This window comes from Solea senegalensis, unplaced genomic scaffold (genome assembly GCF_019176455.1).
Source record: "Solea senegalensis isolate Sse05_10M unplaced genomic scaffold, IFAPA_SoseM_1 scf7180000013955, whole genome shotgun sequence".
Lineage (NCBI taxonomy): Eukaryota > Metazoa > Chordata > Actinopteri > Pleuronectiformes > Soleidae > Solea > Solea senegalensis.
This window is the reverse complement of record NW_025320924.1, coordinates 20,435-48,319: the sequence shown is the minus strand read 5'-3', so window position 1 is coordinate 48,319 and position 27,885 is coordinate 20,435. Positions and strand designations below refer to the sequence as shown.

Here is a 27,885-nt window from a genome sequence, read left to right as displayed (position 1 = left end):
CGTCATTTAGATGCTTTATTGAGCTCATTTTTGGTGGTGGCTGGTGCATTCTTGGTGAAACAGCATTAGAAAATAGCCTACAATCAAATAAACTAGTGGACAGAAAGCAAGAAGTAAAGTCTACAAGCCATCTACCAACACCCTCTATTGGTTAGCAACAAAAAGGGCTATTAGTTACATCCACTCAACCAAAGGTATTCTCCTCTTTTTGCCCTTTCATCCTCCTTTCGCCAGCCCTATTATCACCTGTCCTGCCTGGTTTAGAACAGTGATCCCCTTTACTACCATTTTACAGGTAGCTACACCCATAACAAGGATGCTAACTTTTGTGCTTGACACATTTCTTTTTTATGTCAGCTCACTATGAAAACGACTGAAAAGTTGTAGGGTGTGGGTTATGGGGGTGCATGCACCTTTGCACATGTATCAATTACTCACTTTGAAATCTCCAACAGAATGAATTATCAACCTATAAGGACAGGAAGATACAACAGCGTCTTGTGTCAAGTTGGCAGAGGGTGATCTCGGAGGAACAGATGTGTTGACAACTACTGGGGCAGCACTTTGGTACGAGCGAGGTGAGCAGAGCTCCCTGGTGATCTGTATCAACAGATTGGCTGCAAATGCCAAGGCTTCAAGAGATACAGGCAATCACACACAGTTTTCCAAAGCAAAGGATCAAGTGCAGAGGTCAACAGCACATGGACAAGCTGTGTGAGTACTGTGTGAAGTTAACGTGCATATACACATAATGTACAGACATCATGATCATCTACACAGCTGGGTCAGTGGTTTTCAAAAAGTCCTTGATAGTAAAGATGTTTTCTATGTCTCAGTAAGACTCCATCCGTCTTTCACTAAGCGACACGGAGCTCGAAGCATTGAAATGGAGCTGTATGGTGGAGGGAGAATTCCTCCCATCTGTTCACTGTCCTGTGTTCCAGCACAGTGTGTGTTCATGAATTGAAATCACAGCCCTATGTGGCTGTTAAATTGAGAGGCAATGGAATATTGAAGAATGGGGACAGAAGATGTTAGTCAGAGCAGACCACAGTGGGAATGATGTGATGGCAGGTAGAGCCACTGGATCAATTGGAGGTGTCGGAGTGGACGCTGCCAGGAGGACCAGGAGGGGAAGTGACCGAGGGGGGGTTGTTGGTGTCCTGCCAGCTGTTAGCCTGCAAAGTGAAAAGGAGTAGGCATAAAGATGACATGTTACGATGAATAGTTAAAATACACTGGTTTTGTGCTTCCTAGCTAAATGTAGAGAGGAAATTAATAGCATTTTGTCTGCAAAAAGTAAGCTAAGAACTACCAATCTGGTATTCATCATCTAAGAGGCAAGGCAGTTATTCTTTTAGTTTCATGATGTGTATAAATCAACAACTCGGACTAAATTAGGTAGATCTAATTTGGTAGATCTGTAGAGCATTTCAAAGAAGTCAACTGTCAAAACAGGTTAACAAAAATAGATTTTCAAAAAGTCATGTTTTAATCATGTACCATCAACTTTTAAGTCAGGAAGAGCTGGGTTTTCCCATTTGGTGTCCAGTAACTACAGTGAAAAAAACCAGCAGTCACCTAGATCTTGTAAGGTTATCATCGACTACAATTCCATGATGTCAGTGCAAGATCTGGTTCATGTCAAACAAACCCATCACTAGCCTCAAGTAATGAATTCCTGGTGGTGAAATAACTTTTTCCCAACAAGAAGCCACTGTTGGTTTATCATCACAGTCCAGGAAGCATTCATTTTGCAATTTTAAACATGTCACGTTCAAAATGTGTAATCAAATGAAAGCACATTCTAGCTTACTACTCCGTACATTGCTTCAACAGATAGGATCTGGGTCACATTAAAAGATTTGTAAGCACATGTCTATGTCTACAAAGGTTCCTAAATAACAGAAAATGTGTAAAGACAGAGCATGCAGTAAATACTACTCATCAGCTAAACCACAAAAACTGACTTAAAGTAGAACTCACATCCAGGCCATGAGGGGTGTAGAGGCCACTACCCGACAGCTCCTCATAGCCGCCCGTCAGGTGTGTAGCACGGTGCAGGGTATCCACCTGTCACCAGATAAAACAGCCGCAATTGTCAATACAACGCCAGACAACTAAAACCCTTCAGCATCCAGTTGCTGTTTTTCTAAATGGACAGAGTAGTGATGGCATCCACAAATCTTTTCTGCTCAAGTACTCCCTCATGTAGTTAGTTGAGTCAAACATTATTACCATCTAATCAAATTCACGATTAAACTACTCTGGCTCTAAATTAAATTAAAGCCATAAACAGGTCGTGTTACATTTCTGCATTACATAATTCTTAACAGCAGAAATCTGTGGATACCTCCACAACAAAGAAATGGCATATTATGTTGAGATACTGTAACAACAACTACAAAAAAAGTTCAGTTTGAAGAAATGTCCCAATCTACACAGGTGAAGGGGTGAAAAGGTGTATGGGATTAAGGAAAGTTTGGAAAGGCAGGAAAAAAAATGACACATCAAGCCTGAAGGGTTCAGAGTGCATGGTGACAAATTGATAATTTACCAGGCGGTTCTTTGCCCTGATTTGTGTAAATATTCCACACAGCTCTATATGACCAATCACACGAGTATGGAGTCCTGATACTCAAAACCTGGTCAAGGGGTTCTGTAATGAAGCTGACTGTGCTCGCTTTAAAGTGTATTGTTAGTTTTAAACAAATTTACATTTATTATTCAGGCCTCAATGTACAGCACACACAGGGGGCAGTTTGTGTGTGCACTTGTGTTGGGGGATGGGATTCATTGGGTCAAAGGATGAGTCAGGATGGGACACAGGGAGGAGTTGAGGTTTAAAAGGATCTATGCAGTGGGTGGGTATCCAAGGATTCTGGGTGGCTAGGTTAACAGCATTGAGGTCAAATCTGCAGCTGTCCTCAGTGCATACCTGCTGCTGTAGAGAGGGGGCGATGTTGAGACCCTCCCCGTTGAGTGAATGCAGGCTGAGGTAGGTGTCGCCTGTTTGAGACAAACTGTATGACCCTGGTGACCCTGTAGGTAATATATATACATATATATATATATATATATATATATATATATATATATATATATATATGTATATAGTATATAGTATATAGCCAATATCCATTCAGCCCCATCCCAGTGCCTTGGGTTCAAAAGGTCACCACTGTTCATGGACATTGACTAGTAGCACAAAATTAAAAATCATCTTAAATGCAAGGGTCGTCTCACTCAGCTGGTTTAATTTTAGTTTTACAACAGCATAGATTCTGAGCTGGACTCCAACTGTGTGTACCAGTTTGAAATAAACTTTAACTTTAAGTGTTTTTACTGTGGATAATTCCTGGGAAAACTTCCTTGACAGTGAAGTAATCCTATCTGTCTCAACTGAGAGCATAGGTGGGGGAGATTTGTATTCTGATTTTAGGTTTGGTGTCATGTAAAGTCTTCAACAACCTGGCTATCCAAAAAGTGCCCCAGAGTGTTTTTATTACACTAGAAACAAGTCATCTAAAAAACAAAATATAGCAAAATGAAAATGTCAGCAGTTTCACAGTACACCAGCGAGAGAGAGGTGAGTGGCAGAGTTGTGTATGTGTCGGTGAACATAACTACACACATTCTTCATGCTTTAACATGTATTTTCTGCTAAGGTGGTGAAGTAAATCGCTCATTGCTGCAAGTGCTACCACAGTTACTTCTTCAGTTAAGCCCTTAGCATGTGTGGTGCAACAGTGAAAGAGTCCCCCCTCAAACAGAGTTTTGCTGCACCACGTTCCGGTTTTCTTGCAGCATATGAAATACTGGTTTTCTGCACTACTTTGAAAGAATAAGAAAAACACCTGCTTATTCACATAATTCTGTGGGAAAACAATCCTTGTTGATAGCAGAGAGAGAAGAATAGCCTAATCTGAGGAATCTTGACTTTTGCTGAAAAACGGTTACTAAGCAATACCATGGTGTTCCTGATACAGTGCTTAGTGAGTGTTTGCCGCTAGAATGTGGAAGTGGGTGCTTAACAGTTGGCTTGCCGAAGCTCTACTGGATGAGTAATGACTGTGTCTAGCTTTCTGATTGTTTTCAGTTATATAATATATTTTGTTGGTTCAAGATTTACCAATGAGTTCATGCAGAATAAATAGGATAATTCAAGGCACTATAGCAGCTACCTAAAAGCATATCTGCAGTGCAGGTTATCATTTTGACAATATGTCATCCATTGATACAGTAATTGTGAACAGGTTCAATTGTATATTCAAACAAGGTGTACAGGAAATTAAATAGGGCTTGTGAGAAGATGAAATTCATTACCTGAGTTGGGCGTGGCTGGAGAGTTAGCCTGGCTAGCCTGTGCCGACACATTGGCAGCATCCACCGCTGTTTTAACTGCGTAGAGGTTTGCCTCCTCCTGGAACTTACCAATGTTCTTCTTGTAACGTATTCTCTTGTTGCCAAACCAGTTAGAGACCTGAAGGACAAATGGATGTCAGAAAATCCAAAGGTGTTTGCTTGGCACTCATCAAAACTGTTACAGCATCATTCTTATAGCTCACTCAGTTAAAATATGTTCAATACATTTTGCTTGTTTAATGGTTTCCAGTTCTAATAGTGTTTGAACAAGTTACCTGAGACACAGTGATCCCACATTTTTTGGCCAGTTCCTCCTTGGCTTCCTCACTAGGGTAAGGGTTAGACAGGTGGGAGTAGAAATACTCATTCAGCACCTCTGTAGCTTGCTTGTTGAAATTGCGCCTCTTGCGTCTGACACAGAGAAAAGAGGTATTGACTTAAGTGTTTGACACAACAAAGTCCATGCTCAGATCACTTCAGCTGTCAAAAAAACAACAGGCCACACACAGGGACACTCACACAGTTTAAAGAGCTTGTCATGTTAAGACAGTGCACAGACTGCCTTCTAGTCCATAGCTAATGACAAAAGACATCATATCTGGTTAGGTCCTGGTTAGCATTAGTGGTCAGGTATGAGTAGGACAGCTTATACCAAATCCTGCCTCATATTAACCACTACCAATTCATGCTTTTTCATAACATAACCTCAATTCACACATGACCCCCAAGATATAACAGAAACACATACACACACACATTACACCAGCTAGACAAACACAGACAGACCTGGCGTCAAGGAAGCGTGAGCGCAGGATCATGACAGCCTCACAGGTGCTCTGTTTGAGCTGCATCTGAATTGAGCTGAACTTGCGGTGGATGATGGCCACCATGCGCTCAATCTCCTTTGGAGAGATGGGCCGTGTGCGCGACTGCTCTCTCAGCAGGTTCATTACATGGTTGGTGAACTCACTGCAGGCCTGGACCGAGGAAAGAGTGAGAGAGAGAGAATCCTACTGTAAAAATATAGTCCAAGCAGATACTATCCAGTAGACTGACTTGGGATGACATGTAGGCCTTGGCTTTCTGAAGAAAACATAGACTAATGTCACAATATGATAGTCAATAGTGAAACAACACAAAAGTGCAAGACTTTGACTGAACATCGTCTTTATATTTGTTAGACCAAATTAATGAATTAATGATGTAAAGGGTTTCATGCTGGTAGTTAAACTTCAAGGACCTAGAGAAAACAAGAATGCACAAAAGCACCTTGTATAGTCTTTGTTTGAATGGTACCTGCCTGAGGTTGTGTGTTTGGAAAGCTCTCCTTAACTTTAAATTCCACACCACAGTAGCTGATAATGTTGATGCATCAAATACATGGAAAACAATTGTTGCAGTTACAGTTGTTTTTATTCCCCTGTATTTAGTACAAATTTACCACAATATTTAACCCAGGGGAATGTTGTTGCTGACTTTGCCTGGGTGACTTTTGTTAATGTAATTATAACTCATATAATATAACTATAATGCTAATATTCATGGAAAACAGTACATGTTCAAACAGGTCTGCTTGGCACACACCTGCTCATACTTCTCCAGCTCAGAATGATATATCTGGCGAATCTGAGCAAGCTTGGCTCTGTAGTCAGAGTGTTCTATGCTGCTGTCGGTGGGTGAGCCCCCTGCTGCTGCTGCAGCTGCGGCCGCTGCAGCCGATCCTCCTCCCTTCTCTGGTCCTGACACACCTTCTGCTAACAGCATGTTGTCCAACCTCATGATCTGGGGATCTGGTGGGTCCTCCTCCTGCACACCTCGTATACTCAGCACTGAAAAGGAGATAAGAAGAAATTTAGACATTAAGCAGGCAAATTTAGTATTTACCTGTTCAGAGAAAGTAACTGTTGTCAAATTATAAAACCTTGCTGTCTGTCAAATATTTGCTTATTAAAAAACTGACAGACCACACATTTATATTTTTTAAGGAAAAGGGGAATATGATCAGTTCTGAGTGCAAAGGAAGATATTTCATCACAGCTGAAATTCAAAGATGTGGGTCCTGTCAAAACCCAGTCAAGTTTCTCCCCTGAGTCATTGCTAACAGTGCTTGGCTGAATTCTCAATAAGCCTGAACTTCATCAAAATCAACAGCAGAGGGCAGTGTGGCCTCTCAGTGGCAACCTGCCAGAGATAAGAGCATGAAGCATGGGACCAGTAATGGGAGTGCATGTGCTGTCACTATGAGCCCCAGTGGCCATAAGTATAGTTATCAGTCGTGCACTCCACCACTGTATTATACCAGGACCTCTGTCAGCCTACAGCCATGCTCTCATCTCTCTCTCTCATACACACACACACACATACATACATCGTCCTTACAGATACCACTTTGTTACAGAAAAGTTTTAAGTACAGACAACCATCTTTTCTTCAGAGCCCGAAGCTTTTAACTCTCAAATCAATTTCCTCTTGCCCCCTTTGCTTGTCAATCATTCAACTTAAAAAAGTATTGGAGGAAACTTGGGGAAGCAGTTGAATGCCCAGTATGTATTCTGCATGTAAATGTTTTAATCACAACAGTAACAGAAGATGGATCATGTGAATCGTCTGGCAGAACGTGCAGAAAACAGCAGTGAGTAGTCATGACTGTGAAAAAAACCCACTGGCTAACTAGTAGTGAATATTTCCTTCCTCACTCTGATGTTTTATAAGAGGTTTGTTGTTATTTTGAAGTTATAGCAGAGACAGTTAAGCTGATGACATTCAAATTTGACCAAAATTAAACAGTTTTTTATTTTTGAAAAGACATTTCACCTCTCATCCATCATGCTTCTTCATGTTTTCATGCTTTGAGTTTGCAGAACTAAACAGTCCAGTAGTTACCAAGTCAATGACTATTTGGACAATTATGACCTGGATGAATGAGAATCTACACACACATCCAATATGGTATAATATGAGTATAGTTGTTTTAGTACTAATATACTGAAATTTATCAGTTCCTTAACTTCTAAATTATTTCCAATTCAAATTAAATTTGTAACTTTTATTGGATGTATCCAAATGTTACACTTGGTTTCAGACAATGTGACACACCTCCAACTATATATACACATTATTTGTATTTAATTTAATAAGGCAATCAAACAGGAACTATTTTGGCAATTAAATAATTGATCAATTTTCAAAAAACAAACAAAAATGTACAGCTCCAGTAAGTACTGTTGCCTCACAACAAAGGCAGGTTTATTGATAACAGAGTTAAGCACTAAAACAGGTTTGCCTGTGAATAGAGATGGCTCAATATCACAAGGTTGTGATATCAGTCTGATACTGATATCACAACCTTTCAGGGTCAGACCGATACAAACATTTTACACCTTTTAAACTATGAAGCTGCTACCATTTCAAAGACATAATTCTCCAACTGTGTAACAAATATTATCCTCCCATAAAGAGACATTCAGCAGCCCACAACATGACTCAGCTAAAATGCTGTTGACTTATTTACAATTTTAAGGGTCTGTGCATCGTGAAAAACGCAATTTCAGATATATATGTGTATAGATTTTTTGGATCATAATGGATTTTTACATTTTTCTCTCTGATACCCAATCTAGAGATTTTGACCAGTATCAGACAGATACCAAGTATTGTATCAGTTCATCCCTACATATACATCAATAGTACATATCGCCAAACTAAGAAGAACTAATAAACTTTGCTGTGTGAAATTTAGGATTTCATAGGTGGGAATTAAAATGTAAATCTGTATAGGATGATGGCAGGGGGATAAATAAGCTGTAGTTATAAATTGTGAATATTTACTGTATGCTGATCTTTATAACTAGAGACTAAATCAAGGAAGTAAATGACAGCATTGAAACCACACATGATTCTGAAGGAGGTGCTAACAATATGGATGACAAGATAAATCCTGGTGGAAACGGAATAGCTTGGCCTTGTCAAGGATTACAACAGTTATTCAACGCTCATCAGAGGTTCAGGAGTGCATGAATTAGTTAATAAGCTACTCTAGTTAAAATGCTTTCACAAGTGCATTAGTCTTGTTGCTATTTAAGATTCCCTGTGGAGAATCATGTTGAAAACCAAATTTGCAGCCGTGGAGTGGTCAGAACTAACAAATTAGTATAACTAGTGCAGGGCTAACAGATGTGAAAGAAATGAGGACAAAAACAGTTTTGCTTAAAAGTTTCCAAGTGCTTAGTAGCAGACAATGTTTTTTTTAAACTTCATTTGATAAATGAGTCTGTTCCACCATTTAAGGCCTCCCATAGCAAAGTGTCCAACTTTCCCCTTTTTTTCTTGTTCCCTCTTGCCTGTTTCTTTTCCTCTACTTAGGTCTCTTCTCTCTCTTATGCACATTCCAGCTCTGCTACTCCCCCATCTCAGGGCTCAGGAATGCAGCAGACCCAGCCGCCTGAACTAATGACCCTGGTTCGCCCATCTCTTTCCCTCCATTTTCTTTCTTTTCACTCATTCACGTATGATAGTTGTACTTTTTTTTAATCAAGATAGCTTATTTAGTGACTGAAAACCAAAAGTATTTGTTAGGCACAGTTTATAGTCATCTGTATTTGATCTTCACTGTTCATTTACTGAGAGGAACAACTGACCTACAGTGAACAGGGCAACTGTGGCTCTTAAAGCTTCTAACCTCTTCCCCCTCCCTTTGCCCCCCACTCCTCATTATGGCCCCCAGCTGTAGCCTAATGCCCCTACATTCCCCTAATTACTCCAATTAAGCCGTGATTACCCACAGTTGCACTCATACTAGTGGCCTTGTGGTGCTATAGCAGCTGTTGAGATGAGTTAAGATACCACACAGAAAACGACCATATGACACAAATGCATTCCTCTCACAATCCTGCCATGAGACCCCAGAAAAATAATTCAAAGGAAGATATATCTCTAAGAGCAAGATGGCAGTTTCGCTCCAAATCTAAGCAGTGTTTTTCTGACATTGCCCCTGAGCTGGTTCAATTACTGACAGACGAAAACTCGGATTGCTGCAAGTAACATTACTTAAATCCCTCTTTAAAAAAAAATAGGAGGACATCTTAAGGCCTGCAGCCTGCATCCACAGCTCTTAGAAATCACACCATTATGCACACGTTACCACCCTAGCTGAGCTGTGTGCCATTGAGAGACGGAGCGAGCAACACATACTATGAAATATTCAGGGTATCCAGCTGGGCTTTCACTGCATACATAATCGTTCTCATTTCTGCACAGCCAATGTAGGAACACTGTGCTATACAGACACAACACTCAGTATATGAAGTGGCACAGGTAAGGGTGAACAACCTAACCACTAGTGTAGTGCTGTATATTAACTGTAATGCCTTCCACACATTGAAATAGATAAGACTTAAACGCAGTCAGTATATCATTGCTCAGCTCACAGCACAAGCTTTATCCTTGTCTGTCTTTTCCCTCGCTAGCATCCCCCTTTTCACTCTGTCTCCCCCAACACACATCCCCTCCCCCCTCTCCCTTTCAGCACACCACCACCCACCTCCCCCCAGTGCCCCCCTCCCTCTGTTCTCCATTTCAGTCGAGTTCTCCATGTGAGCCGCAATCCCTCATGCTGTCAGCCCCCCCCTCTCCCTCTCTCTGTAGACAGACAGGATTAGCATTTTAATTGCATCAGCTCCCTTGGGTATTCTCAGCCTTTCACTGGGAGAGAGCAAGGGAGCGGGAGGGAGAGAGGCATAGAGAAGAAAAAAAGGGGAAAAAGGTAAGAAGAGAGAGGGTAGAAGGAGAACCAAGGAGAATTGAAAAAAAGGAGTCACAGGAGAAGATATGTGTGTGAGAGGAAGAGACACAGAGAGTGAGAGAAAAAGAGAGAGAGAGGCTACAGGAAATACAGAATCCACAATACAGTTGTGCCAGAGAGTGAAAGAGAAAAGATACGACTGTGAAAACAGCAGTTTTTCCTTTTATTACAGACAGGGAATTCAGATAAAGAGAATGGGTCATAAAAATATAGCTTTCTTGATGAAAATTTGCAACATATGAATATGTAAAATTGCCACACATCTACTCGAAGTAAATCTAAACTGCAGATAGGATTAGTTTAAGAGAAACAAAAACTGTTAGCAAAGTATATATTATCAATCATGGAATACACATTGGGCTAGGTCTACCAGTCTACTGAAAACTAAAATCATTTTCAGTTTTCTCAGACACCATTTCAAAATAAATGAATGACGACCAAATTCCTTCCTGATTCATGCACAACAAGAAGAATGGTTGCTAAAAACCCATCAGGACAGGATGAATTTCATTTTCAGGTTCCACAAACCATGACTCATTATTTACCACTTTATCTTCCACATGAGGGTCATGGGGCTGCTGTGCCAATAGAGCTCCGTACGTCACATGACTTAGTCCCGATGATCCCCCATGTTGACAGCCTAAGATGTGGCAAAAATGAACGGGACCGGTGCTGGATTCAACCTGTCAAGAGTTCATAGCTCTATACCAGTTGACATAAGGCGAAAGGGAGGGGTACACCCAGGGCCAACACATAAGCCGTGTTTTCATATAGTGGACCAGTGGAACAAACGGTCATGGTACGGTTAGTCTAGACCAACTCCACTCACGGCAATCAGCTGATTGGGCGACAGAAAAACGTCCCTCACTCACGACCAGTGTCCTCCACTGTTTTCTATTGTCAGTTGTGTTATGCTCAGTGTCACCACTCACTGTTCGAGTCACCATTCGTGGGAGGAAACCAGAGTACCCAGAGAAAACCCATGCACACACTGGAAGAACATGCAAACTCAGGTTGCGAACCTGCAAGGCAACTGCTAGCCACTACTCAACTGTGTGTCCTACCAAGTCTCTATTCTACAAAATTTTAGAAAGAAATTCCTAATCTAAAAATGTAAATGCTGACCTGACCTGAATTTTATTTTCCCCCAATTTTCATGATGGATCACCATCATGAAAACCGCTATGCAAAAAACTGAAATGACATGAATCACATTAAAAAAGAGTTTCATCAAATTCCCCGACCTTTAATTGACGTGAAAATACAAACTTCATTGTCAATATGTAGTTAGTCACCCAGTTTAAGCTGTAAATGCAAAATTGTGTTGATTTGTAGACTTAAGGTCTTCAGCAATCAAAGCAATAAAAATTGCATTTTCAGATGAATATGTGCATCCAGACAAGCATTTTAGCTCTGCATCAGAAGTAATGTGCATCATGTGACTATTCAGGTACAATAGACATGCACATACCAGTGTAAACAGAAAGCTGACTTCCTCCTCTGCAAGTGTTTGCTTAGGGGCTGTGCAAATGATTGTATACATTGTAATGTGAATTTATTCAAATAAAACTTTGTTGGAAAACAGTTTGTACACAATGTGCATGCTTCAAACACATACTCAGTGTCTACTTCGTAATTGGTGTTATTTCTGCAGCAGCATTACAGTGTCAATAACAAACCTAGCATATGCACTACAGTGTTAAGAGTCGTTTTGGGGGGGTTACATGTGGGTGAAAAAATTTCTTGAAATGACGCAGTGTTTACGGAAAATGTTTCAAGAACGAAAAAGATATTACAGGGAAAGTAGTTTCCATGTGGATAAGGCCTTCGTTTCAGTAGGTTCTTCTAACAAGAAACAGTGGTGAAAATTAAGAACACTAATTTCTGATACAAGACCAAATAAAATGTGAAACTGAAAGTAAGCTCCAGGTCATACTGTATTTCTCTCTGTATGTATTATACAGAGAGCAATTTCACATTTTCACTTGCAAGCACATGCTAGCAATTTTGCTCATGCAAAGTGAGGGTGCGCATTAGTTTAGCATTCTACACTATCTCACATTCTACTTTAGAAATGGTGATTTCTCACCAGGAGTTTGTCTTTGCATTCTTTGAGTACAGTGTTGTGCTGTGTGGGTACCAGCTGACTTCCTCACACAGGCTCAAGCAAGTTTCCAAGATTATGGTCTTTTGTGTTCTCACTTTTGACCAAAACAACTGCACAGCCAAATGTTGTGTTATAGGGAACATGCACACGCAGATCTGAACTGGAGATGCGCTGGCCTTAATCTGTGCAGACCACCGTGGAAATGGTGGCTATGCAAACCCTTGTGGAGCGCTGCACACACATGTACATTACATTACATGTATGTGGAAAGTATGACCCAGTCCTATGAGCTATGACCTGTAAGATTCAATCAAGGAAGTGAATGCAGGTAACTGGGTCCCCATTCATACTACCACCAGTCAGAGGATGCCAGCAGAGGGGGTGTGGCTCTAACATGTCCTCATAACTTCCTCAAACCAACACCAAATGTGGTTTCTGCGGTCAGATGCATTGAGGGTGTTTAGACCTGTACTCACTCTGGATGGATGTTAATATCAGGTCATCATCTTTTCTGCCCTTCCAGATAAAACCACTGCTCAGAGTTTTCAAAATAAAATGGAGCAAGTATAGATCTCAAATCTTGTATATCAATTAACATTAACTGTCACAAACAGGTTCCTGAGAGTATATTTCAATTTACCATGCCATATTGGTAGGATATGACATCTTAAGAACAAATGGCTTGGGTTAATAAAATGTTGCCTTGGGCAAATTCTAGACTATGGCACTAAAACTTAACAGTAAGTATTAATTTTACTGATGGGGCTTTTCCCAAATGAATATTATGTTAGGAGTATTTCAATTGCAAATGCAACATAAAAACTGTGTATCCCATTCTTCTAAAAGGGTGTTTTTAGAGGAGTACAATGAACTTAATGAGCCCAATCCATATGTCCTTTCCTACTTTAAGCGCCTCAGCCCAATCTGTTTGGGTAGTTCACCTGAGCCCTGTTACACGCAGCCCCCCAGTCTCGCACAAACAGCATAAGACCAACACAGAGAGAGAGGGAGAGAGGGAGAGAGAGAGAGAGTTAACATAGTATGGTCTGATTATGGTGTGAATTGGAGAACTCACACCTTGGGCAAACAACACTTCAGTCCAACACATCATCAATCAGCCTGTAATTAACTAAAGAGAGAGGCTTGGACACTGGAGCAATGACTATGTGTACCCCCCTTGAATGGTCACACACAAACAAACTGCCACACACACAAACACTAATGAGGGATCAATGCGTGTTGTCACTTAATCTGCACAAATAGAACCAAATAAGGAATCTACAATGTATTTTCCCTTTGCCGATCACTTACACCATGAAGAAAAAACTCCCTGACAACCATTACAGTAGTTTCTAGAAGTAAAAAACAAATAATACATCAAATTGCTATAGTGCTTTTCCAGACCCTCAAAGACACTTAACACAAGAAAACAGTAAAAAATAATAATAATAAAGATAGCAAAAAAAATCAAATTTCATGATAATTCATACATGTAAGTTTTAAAATATATTAACAGCAAAATGAAAATGTTTACAAGCCCAGCAGGAATTCAAATATCACATAAGCACCCATGATTCAATAACTATAAAGAGCGACATATTCAGTAGCAATGTGTATGGCATGCAACAAAATAGATCAAAAACTGCAGAGACAACTTTATTTACAATAACGGCAAATATGAGACATTTTAATGTGAAACTTGAGTTTAAAAAGCAGAATTTTCATTAACAACAACTCCTTGAGTGCCAGTGTAACTACAGCCTTTTATGGATGCTGTCTATAGTGAGTCATAATGTCAGGGAGCCTTTTAAGTGTTTGGTAAGTTTAACCACCAGGGCTTTCTAAAAACCTAGTGTAAAATGGTCTTCTGCTACAGAGGAAATACATTTAAGATCAGTGAATATTAGCCCATAGCATCTACAGACATGTGCAGACATCTTTTCTCTACTGTTGCACAGTAACAACGAGCCTGTCTGTCGTAGTCAAGGTTTGCCATCAGAGGCAGAAATACCACAATTGAGACAGACCAAAAAACTGTCAGGCATGCAGTTATTTTTATGTGCATACACATATATACATACATACACACATATACATATATATATATATATATACACACAAGAAGAAACAATAATTTCTCCCTTCAGAGGCACTAGAATGCCCCCTTCACCTCAAATTTTTAAAAGGGGGAGACTTCCCCCTTCTGAACCATCCCCCCGCTTGCCATCAGTGTTGCCTCTCAAAGTTAAAAATGACTTGAGAGCAAGTTATCAAAAACAGCTGTACATCCCATAGCAACAGTGTTTAAGGGGGGGTGCATGATCATCTCAAAGATTTTTTATATGAACAAACATACAGGACAATAAACTTAAATATCCTCAGAAGTCACATGGTTGTTTAGGTCAAAGTATCTTGTTACATGGCAAGCTACTTGCAATTACCTCAGCAAAGTGTCTTATTAAAGAGCTAATGATAGACTGCAATGAGATGACACCCTGCATAATGTTCTAAACACCAATTCCAGAAGTAGTAGTTATAAACTATAACTTTTCAGCTCAGATTTACCGCATCGATGTGGGTCATTCTTTTTTTAGGCATCCATCTTATAAGGAGGCCTTGAAGATCCACTAAACGTGTTAGTCAACTCCCCTGGAACTTTTACTGGCCCTTGGCCATAGGTAATTTTGTTAGGAATTAGAATGAAACCAAACACAAGCAGTAACCTGGTGCCCATGTGATAAGAGATAATTATAGTATTATTATTATTATTTTTTTTTTCAATTATTTTTTTCCCACGTTCATATACTTCAGAAATGTAAGACGAAAACTATGCTGACAATAGAAATCATGTGACCCATTACACTTTAGAAATATAAACATATAAATTAAATAAAATCCCCTAAATTATCACTGACCACTAAGGGTTTTTGTGTGGATAAACTTTCATCTAAATTGATTTGAAAGCTCATTCTGATAAGTTTAATTAAGCCAACCTTGGATGGCAGGCAGTATAAAGATATGTGATCGTAGTTTGTGTTCCAACAGTTTACCAAGAAACATGATTCAATTTCTTGCATGCTGCCAGCCTAACTACTAATGATATTTGACGTTAATGAGCAACATTAGATTTTCCTAAGAAAATAATTTTGTGCCAATATGGTATTAAGTGCAACAATGAGTGATGTTTAAAACATAAAGTAATCACTGCTGAGCACATGTGACTAAATCTCCAACATAATAATTCTAGTCTAGTACATAGAAAAAGAGTCATGGAAGAAAGAATTTGAAATGTCACAAGAGGAAGAGGAGGATGATGAAGAGCACCTAAGCAGGAGGCTTGTTATAGCACTGCTAAGATCTTCCCCCAGTCAACTCTCATCAGGCCAGCTGCCTCCTGTGCTCATTAGCACAGACTCTTAAGGAGCTCCTAAAGACTTTGTGAAAAATGAACGCTCATTTGAGAGGTCGTTAATTTGCACTGTTATGCAAATTAGGTGGCAATTAAGCGATAGATCAGAAGAGCAGTGCCCATTTATAACAAGTGAACAAGCATTATGACACAGTCAGATGGTGCAAGAGAGAGCTGAGGGTACACGGTTAGCCTGCACAGGTCCGGTGTACCATTTAGTGAGGTATTAAGATTTCTGTGCCAAGAATATGTGTGACTGGTCAGGATAACAATTTAACAGTGGTTTCACATGAGGATACACACTGACTTTACTCATATATAAACACACATAATATATGAGTGCAAAAGACACTAAAAATACTAAAACAAAAAGGAATTTGCTTCTGAAAAGCAATCTACTATAACCAATACTATCATTACATTTATTTAGACCTATACATCTAACAGTAGCATGGGCTCACTCACTGTCTGTAAAAACCCAATAAATATTACTAATTTAAGGGCCGGTAGTATAACTCCCTCCCTCTACCAGCCCTGATGTTTCCATCTCTCCCCTACATTTATGACATGGTGTGAAATATACAAACATTCTGTACAGGACAGCAATGCGCACTACTGCAGAGGGGTGGAAGGCTCCCATCAATTGTAATTAATCCTTAATTAGTCAGGATTAGGAGCTAGGCTTCGACACACTCCCACCCCACTGCCACCAAACTAATACAATCCAGCTGAGACCACATTTCCATATCTTTAATTAAAGAGATGCCAGTTTCCTTTAAGAGGAAAACCTAAAAGGAGTGTGAGAGTCATACATATTGAGGGTCTGGTGGGGGTGAAAAGGTAAGAGTCAACTCTGTGGATGACCTTCAACCAAAACTAAAACAAAGTAGGTTTACATGACATGACAAAAATAAATAAATATATTTTGACTTTAAAATTCATGGAAACATGTTGGTCCAACTGAAACTGTACCAAAACAAGGATTCTGACTCAAGCTGGCCTGGGCACTCTGCACATGTGTCATAGTTCCCACCCCCGGCTTAAATCCAGAAATAATTGAACAAGCCAGAACACAGAAAATAAGACAGCAACAAAATATGATGAAATTAAGGTAGGCAGATTTTTTGGACTGAAGAGGAGCCCTATTTAATACCCTGTTTATAGAGTAGATTTTACAATTGAATATTTTAAAGTTCATAGATAGTAGGGAGACTTGGAATAGCACTCCACATGCTAACAACTAGCTGCAAGCTAAACTGGAAGCCATTTAAAACCAACAAACTGAAAGGGGGAATATCGCCATCTAACAAAGTGGAGGCGGACAGACATCAGTCAATAAATCAAACCCCCCTCTCTTGTATACTGAGACAAAGCCAGTAGTCCAATTGAACGGCATAGTCTCTAGCTCAAATTACCACTGTGCATGAAAACGTATTGACTGAGAGGTCAATCAGTATTTCCTTGTTACTTTTTGAATTTATGGTTTAAAATAAGTGCAATATGTACATAAGAAGGTACATTATTATATTACTCTGGTCTTGTGTGTGTCCATTGCCTGGGTTTTATTTGCTGCATTTTGTCTCCAACTAAATGCAATTATATCATTTTCATTTTGTTTCAGTTGGTTAGGATACCATCACTTACTAGATACATTTATCAGGCACAAAGACAGATTACAGGTCAACCAGAGAAGACAATTTATTTTCATGACAACAACACAGAGAACATGATTTAAATGACCAATGTTATTCATCCAATAAAAGGTTCCAGTGTGTTTTCCAAATTGCAGAAAAAGATTCTAGATTTAGCAATTGTCCTAATCCAACAGTGCACCACAGTAACACAATCATGCTGGTTCATGCTCATCACCACTTAAAAAGCCAGTTGTTTTCCATATCCTCCCACCTTGACCTCAGTGAATTACTGTTTCAACTGCACAGTGGAATCAGTGGAATGATGAATCAAAATCAAATTGTAGCAATATTCTAAAAGGTGAACAATTCCACTGAGGTTTATCATTCCTACAACACTCATACTCCAGACAGGGGTTTCCTGTCAATATACAGAACCCCTGTTCCTACAGGAATAATACCACATGGGGAAATCAGTGGGCCCACACACCATTAGGCCTAGGCTGAAGGTTGGGGTGCTCTGCCTCCCCAGTTTGAGCTGGGGTGGGTGGGTGGTGGAGTGTCTGTCAAGGCCAGGGGTCTGTGCGATATTAGCCGTCTGCCAATCTGGCTTGGGGAATGGACACCGAGTAATTACTCCTGCTCTTACTGCCTCATCAATCTCCCTGTATTGCTCCTGCTCCCCCCAACACACTATCTTTTTCATTCTCTTCTGCTAAGGAGGGGAGGGGGGGAGACGGTGGAGTGCCAAGACACCGCAAAACAAAACTGAGATCTCTGAAAAGCTAATGAGATAATTCTTGCACCACTGTGTAGAGTGTAAACTAGAGCTGCAACTAACGATTATTTTCATAATCGATTAATCTGACGATTATGTTTTCGATTCATCGTTTGGTCCATAAAATATCCAATAACCTTAAAATAATTTGATTGGTGTTTGTCAAACCTGGACATGATGATGTTCTCAAATGTCTTGTTTTGTCCACAAACCAAAATGACTTTTAATGATTTCTTTGTTATCCAGAGCAAAGAAATGAAGAAAATATTCACATTTAAGAAGCTTTAACGATCAGAAATCTTGTTTTAGTCATGAAAAACAAACCGATTAACCGATTATCAAATTAGTTGTTGATTCATTTAGTAATCGATTAATAATCGATTCATCGATTAATCGTTTCAGCTCTAGTGTAGATATAAAATAGGTTCCTTGAAAAATAAAAATGGGATATTTGACCGAGTCAATGTCCATTTCATTTTGAACCCCAGTGGTACTAAAACTGAAAATGTAGGTTTGGTAGGTTCTAATGGTTGTATTTCTGCCACAAACTATTTTTATCTTCTTTCAGCTTTGGCTTCAAATGCACTGTACACTTTCCATCATAAAAAATATAATAAAAGTCTTCCCACAGGTTTCTGACAACTCGTGAAATTTTATGGCTCTATTCCAAATTGGGCTTTTAAAACTAATAATAATTAAGTTGCTTTAATGAAGCATGTGAGCCACTAGACTTCATATACTGTAGTCCATCATCATGTTAATAATGTGATGCTAAAAGGGTAACAAAAGGTAACAAAAATTGCTAGCAAATGGAAATGTCTTGTTTTGCTCAAATATGATCAAATAAAAAAAGTATGCAATTTAAAAAGGAATTCTAGTTCAAATTCATGTGTTGAAAAAAACAACAACTGTGTGTGAATTGTTTGTGTTGAATTTGTTCAAGTGTTAATGTTGTGATTGAATTAACATAAGATTTGGACCATTTGGTTGCTGAAATGGTATTCAAATGCAGGCCAAAAGGAAAACAAATTAGGAGGTTATTAGGATTTATTCATTTGGTAAGAATATAATCACATGATATGATGATGTGTTGTCAACTAGATGCTGTGCAATATAATGACTAAGTGATGATGACTCTGTAGATGAGACAACAATAGGATTTTGTAGCATGGTTTACAAACACAGAGGTAATCTAAATGCCTCGGGGCCTGAGTCCATCTGCAAAATCAGCGTATTTTCCTTAAATGCCTCACAAAGCTATGACACTATGCATGCTATATAGCAGCGCAAAAAAACCCTCTGGTAACTGCAGTGCATGCAACTTTGGTGTGTGGCCAAAAAAGCTTGAAACAAGGCATACGAATGTTAAAATTTACGTTTAAGTTGAGAGAGTGTGATTGTATCCAATACGACAGGTCTTAGACAACTTGCATGTCTAAGACTTGCAAGTTGACTTCAAGTGACTTCAAACTGGTTTGTGTTTACATATATCTAAAAATGTCCTTAATGATCAAACTATTGTCAAATTGCTTCCCACAATGCTGATTAAGCACAACAAGCAATAGCTTGACAGGGCTTTTTCAGATGAAGGATGTACAAATAATGTTACATTGTTGCTGTTCACAAAGACCAAACAGAGGCACAATACTGTCAACAACAACAAAAAAATAAAAGCTGCAGCTTTATTTTTTTTTTTGTTGATCTGTGGCAAAGGCAGACAACAAATAACCACTGCTTGAAGAACCTTATAAGGACACTGGCATTACTGGGCACCTGATAAAGCAATGATAGGCCATTGGGATGTCTTATTTTTTGTGACGTTGTCAGCGTTATGACCAGTACATATGATTGTGTATGGATGGTGGTATACTGACACGTGTCATAAGAATAGGCACACTGACCTTTAGTAATAAGGTGACACAGAGCTAGCCGTTTCAAGATAAGAAAGTTAGGATGCAAATCAGTTAGCCACTATTTCTACAGAGCCCACTCATGGCATTATACTGCAGACTTGTTTATCAGAGAGCTAATCAAGATGAGTGGAAAGTGTGGAAGTGTGGACATAGCCAAGAGAGGGGGGCATTCTACCACTTTTGTGCTCAAAAATTGCATAGTTGCTTTTATTCCAAATGAAAAAAAAATGTATTCTTCATTCAATACCCATCCAAAAATAAACTGGGAATGTTCAAGCTTAAAAAAAGAGGGACTTGAGCAGAGTGATAGAACAGAGTGAATGACAGATTCACTGTTGTGTAAAGCACAGGGACAGCATACAAGTCAGGAGAAATGCCTCAAACATACCAAAACTAAATGAAAAACTTCTGAGTAGCTGCAATGGCTTGTGGGGGATTTTGGCATAAGCTGTCCCATTGCACCAAGAGCTATTTTTACAGCAAATACCCATGAGATAGAGAACAGAACTGAGTTGTAGCAAAGTCACTGGCTCTCAACTTTGATCATTTCCCCATCTTTCCATGTGTTTTAATTAGGCTTTATGAAAGTACATTTAATACCATAAAAGGAAAAAAATGTATGCAGAAGCAGGTCTTGTTTAATGTTAGAGCTCAGGACAACATGGGGACTGTTTTAAAATGGGGGTGTTTTGGGGTGGTGGCGAGGGGTACTGGCATTTGCGCAGAACATTTCCTTTACAATGAAAACAATCTAACCAACTGCAGCACTCAGAGGAATTCACCTACCATCCCCCACACCCCTCCTCCTTCTCCTCCTCCACCACCATTACATTACCATATCAAAGCACTGAGTTCAGAGCAAGTCTTCTCTTTCAAGAATAGGAGCTAGGAAGAGGGAAGGGAGGGGGAGAGGACAAGACCGAGGAAGTAAAAGTAGACCCAGGACCGAGTTTGCTTTTATCCCCGTTTGGTGTGTGCATGGGTATGCGAGAGAGACAGTATGTGTACGTGGGTGTTCCAACACAATAGCATGTTTGTTAGTAAAAAAATACTATAAGGAAACTGTGGAGATACATGAGGACTACAGATTGGATCTTCCAAAAGCTGCACTGAAGAGAAGTCAATTCACATTCCAGAGGCACATAATGGGGCCTGCAGGGGGTCTGACGAAGTAGCAGAGAAATGCCAAAGCAGGTATACAGTGCAGTTAGGAGGGCACCATGTGGCAGATGGCCAGCAGAATACAGACAAAGCTAAATATCTCATGGCTGGCATATGCATCGCAACCATGAATCTGTTGTTATACTATGGCATTTCTGATGGTCTGTTTTTTTCCCCTTAGCTTACTGTAAAAGAGCTCAGAGGCCCTCTCTCCAGTTTGCTGGGAGACTAAATGTGAAAATCAAACTGAATGGCATTAGGGTAAATAAGACCACTGGTTGCCTGGGAAACAGTGTACCCTGCCCCACTCACTCAAGCCTAGCCTTTACTTTTCTCCCATCACTGGAGAGCAATAATACATTATTGACAGAGGGACACAACAGGCAGCAGTGCAGCATTTTCAAATTGTATTTGAACAACACAGATTTGCTGTAAGAGGATACACAAAGCAAATGAAAAGCAAAAGATAGACTAGAACAGAGAGACACTAGCAGAGGGAGAGAATTCAAAAACCCACCCCATTCACACTATCATAACCATCAATCTGCCATCCATCCCAGGCTTCCTTCTTTGAACCCTACTAGAATCTGTCAGAGAGCTGACTTGAATAGATAACAAGATGTGAATAAGTAGTGTGTTTACTTAAAATAATTGGAAAGAAAACAGCACATTTGAGATGTGGTGTACCTGAAACAGCATTATCTTTGAGAACAATGACAGAATACCTTCTGGTTTCTTTGCACGTTGTGTTTAGATAAATATACCACATTAATTTGCACACAAATTCATCCTCAAAGCACACTTAAATATAACCAGGATTACACATTGAATTTACGTTGCTTACATAAAAGCAGTAACCCCTGTTGTAACTTATCTATGCATGCACATTTAGAATAACTAATAATGTGAATGATTGATGGTGGATGAGTTTGGGGTAATGGTAACTTAGGTTTTTATTATCCCACCTCAAAAAAGTAAATTTTGCTGTAGAATTCACACAACTATAAGAGTAAATTCTGTTGGTTTCAAATTCCACTCACTTTCAAAAGATTGACCATAATTTGTGATGTAGACTGACACATTAGAAGATGTTTGTCATTTGATATTTATCAGTTATAAATTAAATTCAACATGTGGAGTGTTCTGCAGCACCTTCTCCTGCCCGACTCAAGTTTGAAAAGCAGTGATCTACTACAGTTATTTTCAGCGGTGGGAAATTCTGCATTTTGTTATATTCAAAAGTTAGAAACAGCAATGGACATTTTTGATTTATCCAGGACCAAAGCATACATGCAGCCAAATGTATGCAGTTAAATTAGTTCTACACAATCAATATTCAATCAATAGAGTTCTCCAAGAGGCCAATAAAAAAGGTATCTTGGAGGCAGGAAAACTGAAGCAAAACACACTATATCTCAACTGTTTTAATTTAAAAATGAATAAATTCTGCTGCAAACATGTTTGCTCATCGATGGCTACAACTCAGCTATCAGCTGAGAATGAAAAGCTCAATTTACTTACTTTACTTTCACTTCATAAATCGGTCCAATCAGAGAAATCCCTGCTTTTCCCAGTTGCTGTTTTGTTGCATTTTTGGAAACTAAACAAACAGGTAGGCCACAAAGAAGAGAATCTACTTCCTGTGTACTCCAGCATTGCCTTGTGTACGTAAATGATATGTGATGTTTGTTTCATATGTTAATATAGATGCAAATTACTTCTGATGCCACTCTCACATGCTCATAACACAAATAATAATTACCCAAAACCTGTGTTTTTTTTAAATGAAAGTGTAATAGTATGGGTGTAGCCTACGTTACAACCTGTGCAGACTGGAGAATACAAAAGAAAACGAGTTAAGAAGAAACTCACCTGTCTTCTCTTTGATCTCACAGAGAACACTGAAGAGGGCTGGCTTCATTCTGTGACAGTTCAGGGCATGCTTCCTGTAAGAGAGAAGAAGGAATAAGAGAGGGAGAGAGCAAGGAGAATTACGATAAATGGCCCTGAATCTCAAGTCATACCGTGTCCTTCACTACCTGTTAATGATAATACAGAATTCCAGAGTGTACAGAGTGTAATGCAACACAGCAAAACAGAGCTATTTAGTCTTAAGGTATTTCCAATGGCCAAATGCCTTTCTTGGTGTATAAACAACCCTGATAGTTCCGTCTTGACCAACAAGAGTAATCTTGTCATTTGGATGCTTTGCACTGTGGGAGAGGTAATGATGCCAAACCTCAAGGTCATCATTACTAAGCACCAGATTCCAGAGTTAATACACAGTGATCTAATTTCTGCCCTCTCAGAAAGACTTGTTCCATTGAAGTAGATTGTAAGTTGATAGGGAAGATTAGTATTAAGTTGCAATTTTAATTTATTTATAGTTGTTGTCTTTATTGCCAAACAGACTAATAGCAAATAATTGAGAAAAGGCAAAACTTCAAAACTTGAACTACAGTTCAAGGTAATCCAATCAGAACACCTTCGCACAAAGTTGCTTGTTAATACTCATTCATGCCTCCACACACCTGAGACAGCTTATTGAAACTTGTAAGAGTGAGGTACGTTGAAGCAAATCTCTATAACCATATAATTACACAAATATAATTATTGTACTGACAATACAAATAATTTATGACAAGAATAACATTAGAAGCCGGACACATATGTCCATTTTTTTCATCATTTTAAACACGTGGAAAAAGACACCGACTGTACATGTGTATGTAAGCATGCAATTCATTAAACAACCCCTGTAGGTCATAATGCATCATTGTTATAATAGCCCATTATTGTTGAAAAATACATTGTTAAACTCAGTAGTAACTGTAGTTATAGTTTGCAGTGCTGGTGTAAAACTGCTTCAGCTCCTGAAAATGCTTCCAAGATATTGTACACCACCAGTAATTTCAGTTAATAGGCCTACAAAACCAAATATGTGTTTGAATGTGTTCTATTGATACGAGCTGACTGCTACTAACATCACAACAGATATTTATACCATAACCATAAACATCTCTCTGTGAAAAATATTTTCCTATTAGGATGCAATGCAGATAAAGTTTAGATGAAAAAGAAAAACAGCAAGATGCCTTTTTGATTTTTGATGAGCATGAATTGGAAAGGATGAAATGAGCAACTTGAAGTTGACCCTGAAATAGAGCATTTCTTTTCCAAGCAAACATCACAACAACCACAAATGAATATGATTTGGCTACACCTGACCTCAACAACAATTCCAGTTGTGAATGTCTGTTGCAGTATTTATAAAGGACCAAGGTGAACTAGCAAATTGTGCACCCACTGTATATGCTACAAACAACTGCCATTCTGTCAGTTTATTGAGGCAGTGTGATGGGTTACGAGTCTAGCATTAACTAAGTCATTTTGTCCACCAATTCTGTCACTGCTGGATTTGAGTTGGGGGGAGGGCTGCCATCAGCATGGAGGGTATGAGCAGGAGGGGGAGAAGGAGGTGCTCATGCGGTCCTGTACTGACCTGTGCTGGAAGTTGATAGGCAGGCCACCCCCTGCCATGCCCCCCCCTGCTCTCCCTCCCTCTGTGGGGTCGTCTGATCCACCCCAATGCGCCGGCGAATCCTCTGGCCAGCATCTGAACATATGGCGACAGGGTGAGAGGATGAGGGCAAACGGTGTGCAGGAAGTGTACTCAGCAACACCAAGTTCTTGCATTGCCCAGACCACTCCCCATCCCAACACACTGCCACCCTGCATGACAAGGCCGTCATGCTCACATGTGAGCCACCCCACACATGATCATAGATCACAAATAAGTGTCGGATTTAAGTGTGGGTGTGAAACCTGATCAGATTCTGGTGTGATTGTTATAAAAGACTGTACATTTTTGAGTGATACATCTGCTTTATATTAGAAAACCAATTTATAACAACAGGCTGTATGTTGTCAAGAATCGGCTTATATTTTGACGTTTTACTTAAACTAACTTTAGAAGCAAATAAGCAAAAAACAAAGAAATTGCATATTTGGTGCAAGCCAATATGTCTTCTTATGACAAACACATGCCGTTCAGAAAACTAATATAGTATCATTAAAATGTATTCATTGATTATATCCACACTACACACATGGAAGCAACTAGGAATTGTTCATACCACACAATGTGTGTGAAGTCCACCGATCGACAACACTGCATTGTTTATGGTATTAATCTTGCACATATGTATGGCAAGGGGACATTCTCCAAGATAGGAGTTCAGATCAATACAAACATACTGCAAGGACATCTCTTGCACTTTCTAAGCAGCCACACCTTTAAATAGTTTTTCAGAATAGTCTGAAGAATATTAATAGAATAATCCCACTTTCACCAAAATATTTGCCCGCCCAAGACCAAATAATTGCAATGTAAATAATGTCATTAACCACAGTGCAATTCTTTTGTAAATAAATTGTATAAGCACGAATAAGACAAAAGAAAAAAAGACAAGAAAAAGAAAATAAATAATGGACTATATGAAATATTTCAAAGCAAAAATATTTGCATATGTCCATAAAGTAAAGCCTGATTAAGTCTTCAAACTTGTGGTGAGGAAAATGTATTATTCCAGTGTTCATAGGCTGCTGGTATAGCATCATCCCTCCCCCTCACCACCATCTCATTAATAGAAACTCGATTTGCGGACAGCTGCACTCGCGTACACATTATAGGAGAATTGATTGCACCCAGCACACAATGAAAAGGATGAACACCAGGGAGGGAGGGAGTGAAAGAGGAGTGAATTAATTAAGAGAACCAGGTGGTCAAATGTTGGGTGGAAAATCACTAGCTAATGACACATCACACTGTGGCCACAGTCTTGCAGTGGACGGTTGTCTATTGTTGAAATACTGACGCTTCATCTGAAACTGACCTTATGCTCTTTGAGCCACATGGCAAATGAGTGCGAGTCATTCGCTGACATAAACCCTACAGTAATGATTGGTAAAAAACAACTCTAACACAAACATAAAGTGACAACTGGTATGAATGACCGATTGCTGTCAGCACAGACACCACTAAGCTAAACCGTTGAACAACTGACGAATCCCTACCCTTACCTAAATCCATCCACTTATTTGCATATCAATGACGAATGTTATAGACACCCTTTGGTGAAGAGAGGCATCTGAGAGACATGGTGTCATAATTACGCAAACCTAATTTGTCATAGTCTGATTAGTAATATCGTGAATATTTTATAACTCAAATGGCTTTGACTGTAGCAACTGAGATCAACATGCCCCATCTTAAAAAGCTTTAGGTGATTTGTTGATAGACTTGATCGTTGATAACTGCGAAAGGGAAATTAACTTTTATACGGCCCTATGAGCCACAACTTTTTCTTAAACTGCTTTGATTTTCGTAATATCCACTCTTAATGCAGTGGTTAATGAAACTATTCCGTCCAACGGCAAACTGTGCAATTCACACGGCTCCCATCCCCATAGAGTATAAACTTTTAATGCGACAATTAATTGATAAAGCAATTAGGATGAATGCTATAGCCGTTCTCAACCCAAATTAACATGATCGTAAACACAGTCTTCTACCGGAGCGCGGTTTGAAATTAACAAAGAGCCTTTTCTCGGGGTACAACAAGCATTGCAATGTGTGTGTGTGTTTTAAGTTGCTCTGGAAATAAAGCAAGAGTTACTGTTAAAGGACGGAATAACAATGAAACGTGCAGTTGTAATATGTTGCAATTGCGTTATCACCTTCCGTAGAGGTTTTAATATCAACGCTTCAGTGCCGTGACAAAAGTAACACACATACAGTGCACTTTAGCTTGGCTATCACGAGTGGAAAATGGCTCTTCGCCTGTCTTACCTGGCCTGTGCTTCGTCCAGGCTTTCGTCGGTGATGGCCATTATTTGCTGTAGGATATCCCCGATGTCTTGTTGGGGCTGACCGAGGGACTGTTGTTTCCTGACCGAGTCTGGGTCACCGACATCGGCTTGTGATAGTCCACCGAGCCCGGTGAGACCCGTCATCATCCTGGTCTGATCATCCATACTTTCAAAGAAAACTCGCCGTTTTCCCTCAGTCGAAGAATACGCACAAATAGCTAGCTTGTTAGCTAGCCAGCAAAGTATTTTCTACGACAAATCATACACCACTGCTTACCTCAACCGACACTAACGATTAGCAGACACTTAATGGTTGATGTCATAAACGAAATCGCACCGATATCCTTTACATTCGCGAGTGTTTTCCCCCCTCAAGTCAATAAATGCGGCCAGGCTAACGCTAGCTTACCACCGAGTGAAAAGCAGCTAGGTTAGTAGCTGTAGCCCAGCAGAAAAGCAGCAGGGACACACATGCACAGACTGTGTGAGCTTGCCAACAGCGCCTCGCACATTTTCGGGGAAAATGTCAAAATGGGAAAAAATATATATATATAACACCAGATGACCACTCTCGTCTCGATATTAAAGCTCACTAATACAATTTTAAAATAAGAAGATATAAAGGCGTAAATACAGGCGAAGCGATCTGACCGTCTAGCTCCCAATCAGAAATCTCCTACCCAAACAGACTACGGTTTGCCATTGTTGTTGATGTCGCGCGACTATGTGGGATGTTCGGGGCTGCGCGAACGCGGTGTGTCGCGTTGACCATTGAACTCATCACCAGCACACACAGAGCGCGAGCCTACGGGTTGGCTGATCCGCGCCACAAAAGGCACAGCTACCAAGC

At 39.7% G+C, this 27,885-nt stretch overlaps 1 protein-coding gene across 3 annotated transcripts; it reads right to left on the bottom strand.

Annotated features, from left to right (window-relative positions):
- Positions 1 to 405: 405 nt before the first annotated feature.
- pbx4 (pre-B-cell leukemia transcription factor 4) lies at positions 406 to 27,885 on the bottom strand. 3 transcript variants are annotated; one of them, XM_044015865.1, is made up of 10 exons: positions 27,016 to 27,883; positions 23,037 to 23,110; positions 5,950 to 6,194; positions 5,152 to 5,342; positions 4,641 to 4,776; positions 4,327 to 4,483; positions 3,858 to 3,860; positions 2,939 to 3,042; positions 1,987 to 2,073; positions 406 to 1,178 (listed from the first exon to the last, which is right to left on the bottom strand). In XM_044015865.1, the coding sequence occupies exons 1-10, from the start codon at positions 27,198 to 27,200 to the stop codon at positions 1,089 to 1,091; spliced, it is 1,272 nt and encodes a 423-aa protein (XP_043871800.1). In that variant the 5' UTR covers positions 27,201 to 27,883; the 3' UTR covers positions 406 to 1,088. The 3 variants fall into 3 exon arrangements, with proteins under 3 accessions (XP_043871800.1, XP_043871798.1, XP_043871799.1); XM_044015863.1 differs by lacking the exons at positions 2,939 to 3,042; positions 3,858 to 3,860 and adding an exon at positions 24,667 to 24,780 and having other exon boundaries at positions 27,016 to 27,885; XM_044015864.1 differs by lacking the exons at positions 2,939 to 3,042; positions 3,858 to 3,860 and having other exon boundaries at positions 27,016 to 27,877.

Coding starts and splice junctions, on each gene's coding strand:
- pbx4 (XM_044015865.1), bottom strand. CDS start 27,200: ATGGATGATCAGACCAGGATGATGACGGGTCTCACCGGGCTCGGTGGA. Junction 2,074..2,938: donor CCCCCTCTCTACAGCAGCAG/GTATGCACTGAG, acceptor ATCTGGTGACAG/GTGGATACCCTGCACCGTGC. Junction 1,179..1,986: donor ACACCCCTCATGGCCTGGAT/GTGAGTTCTACT, acceptor TTCACTTTGCAG/GCTAACAGCTGGCAGGACAC.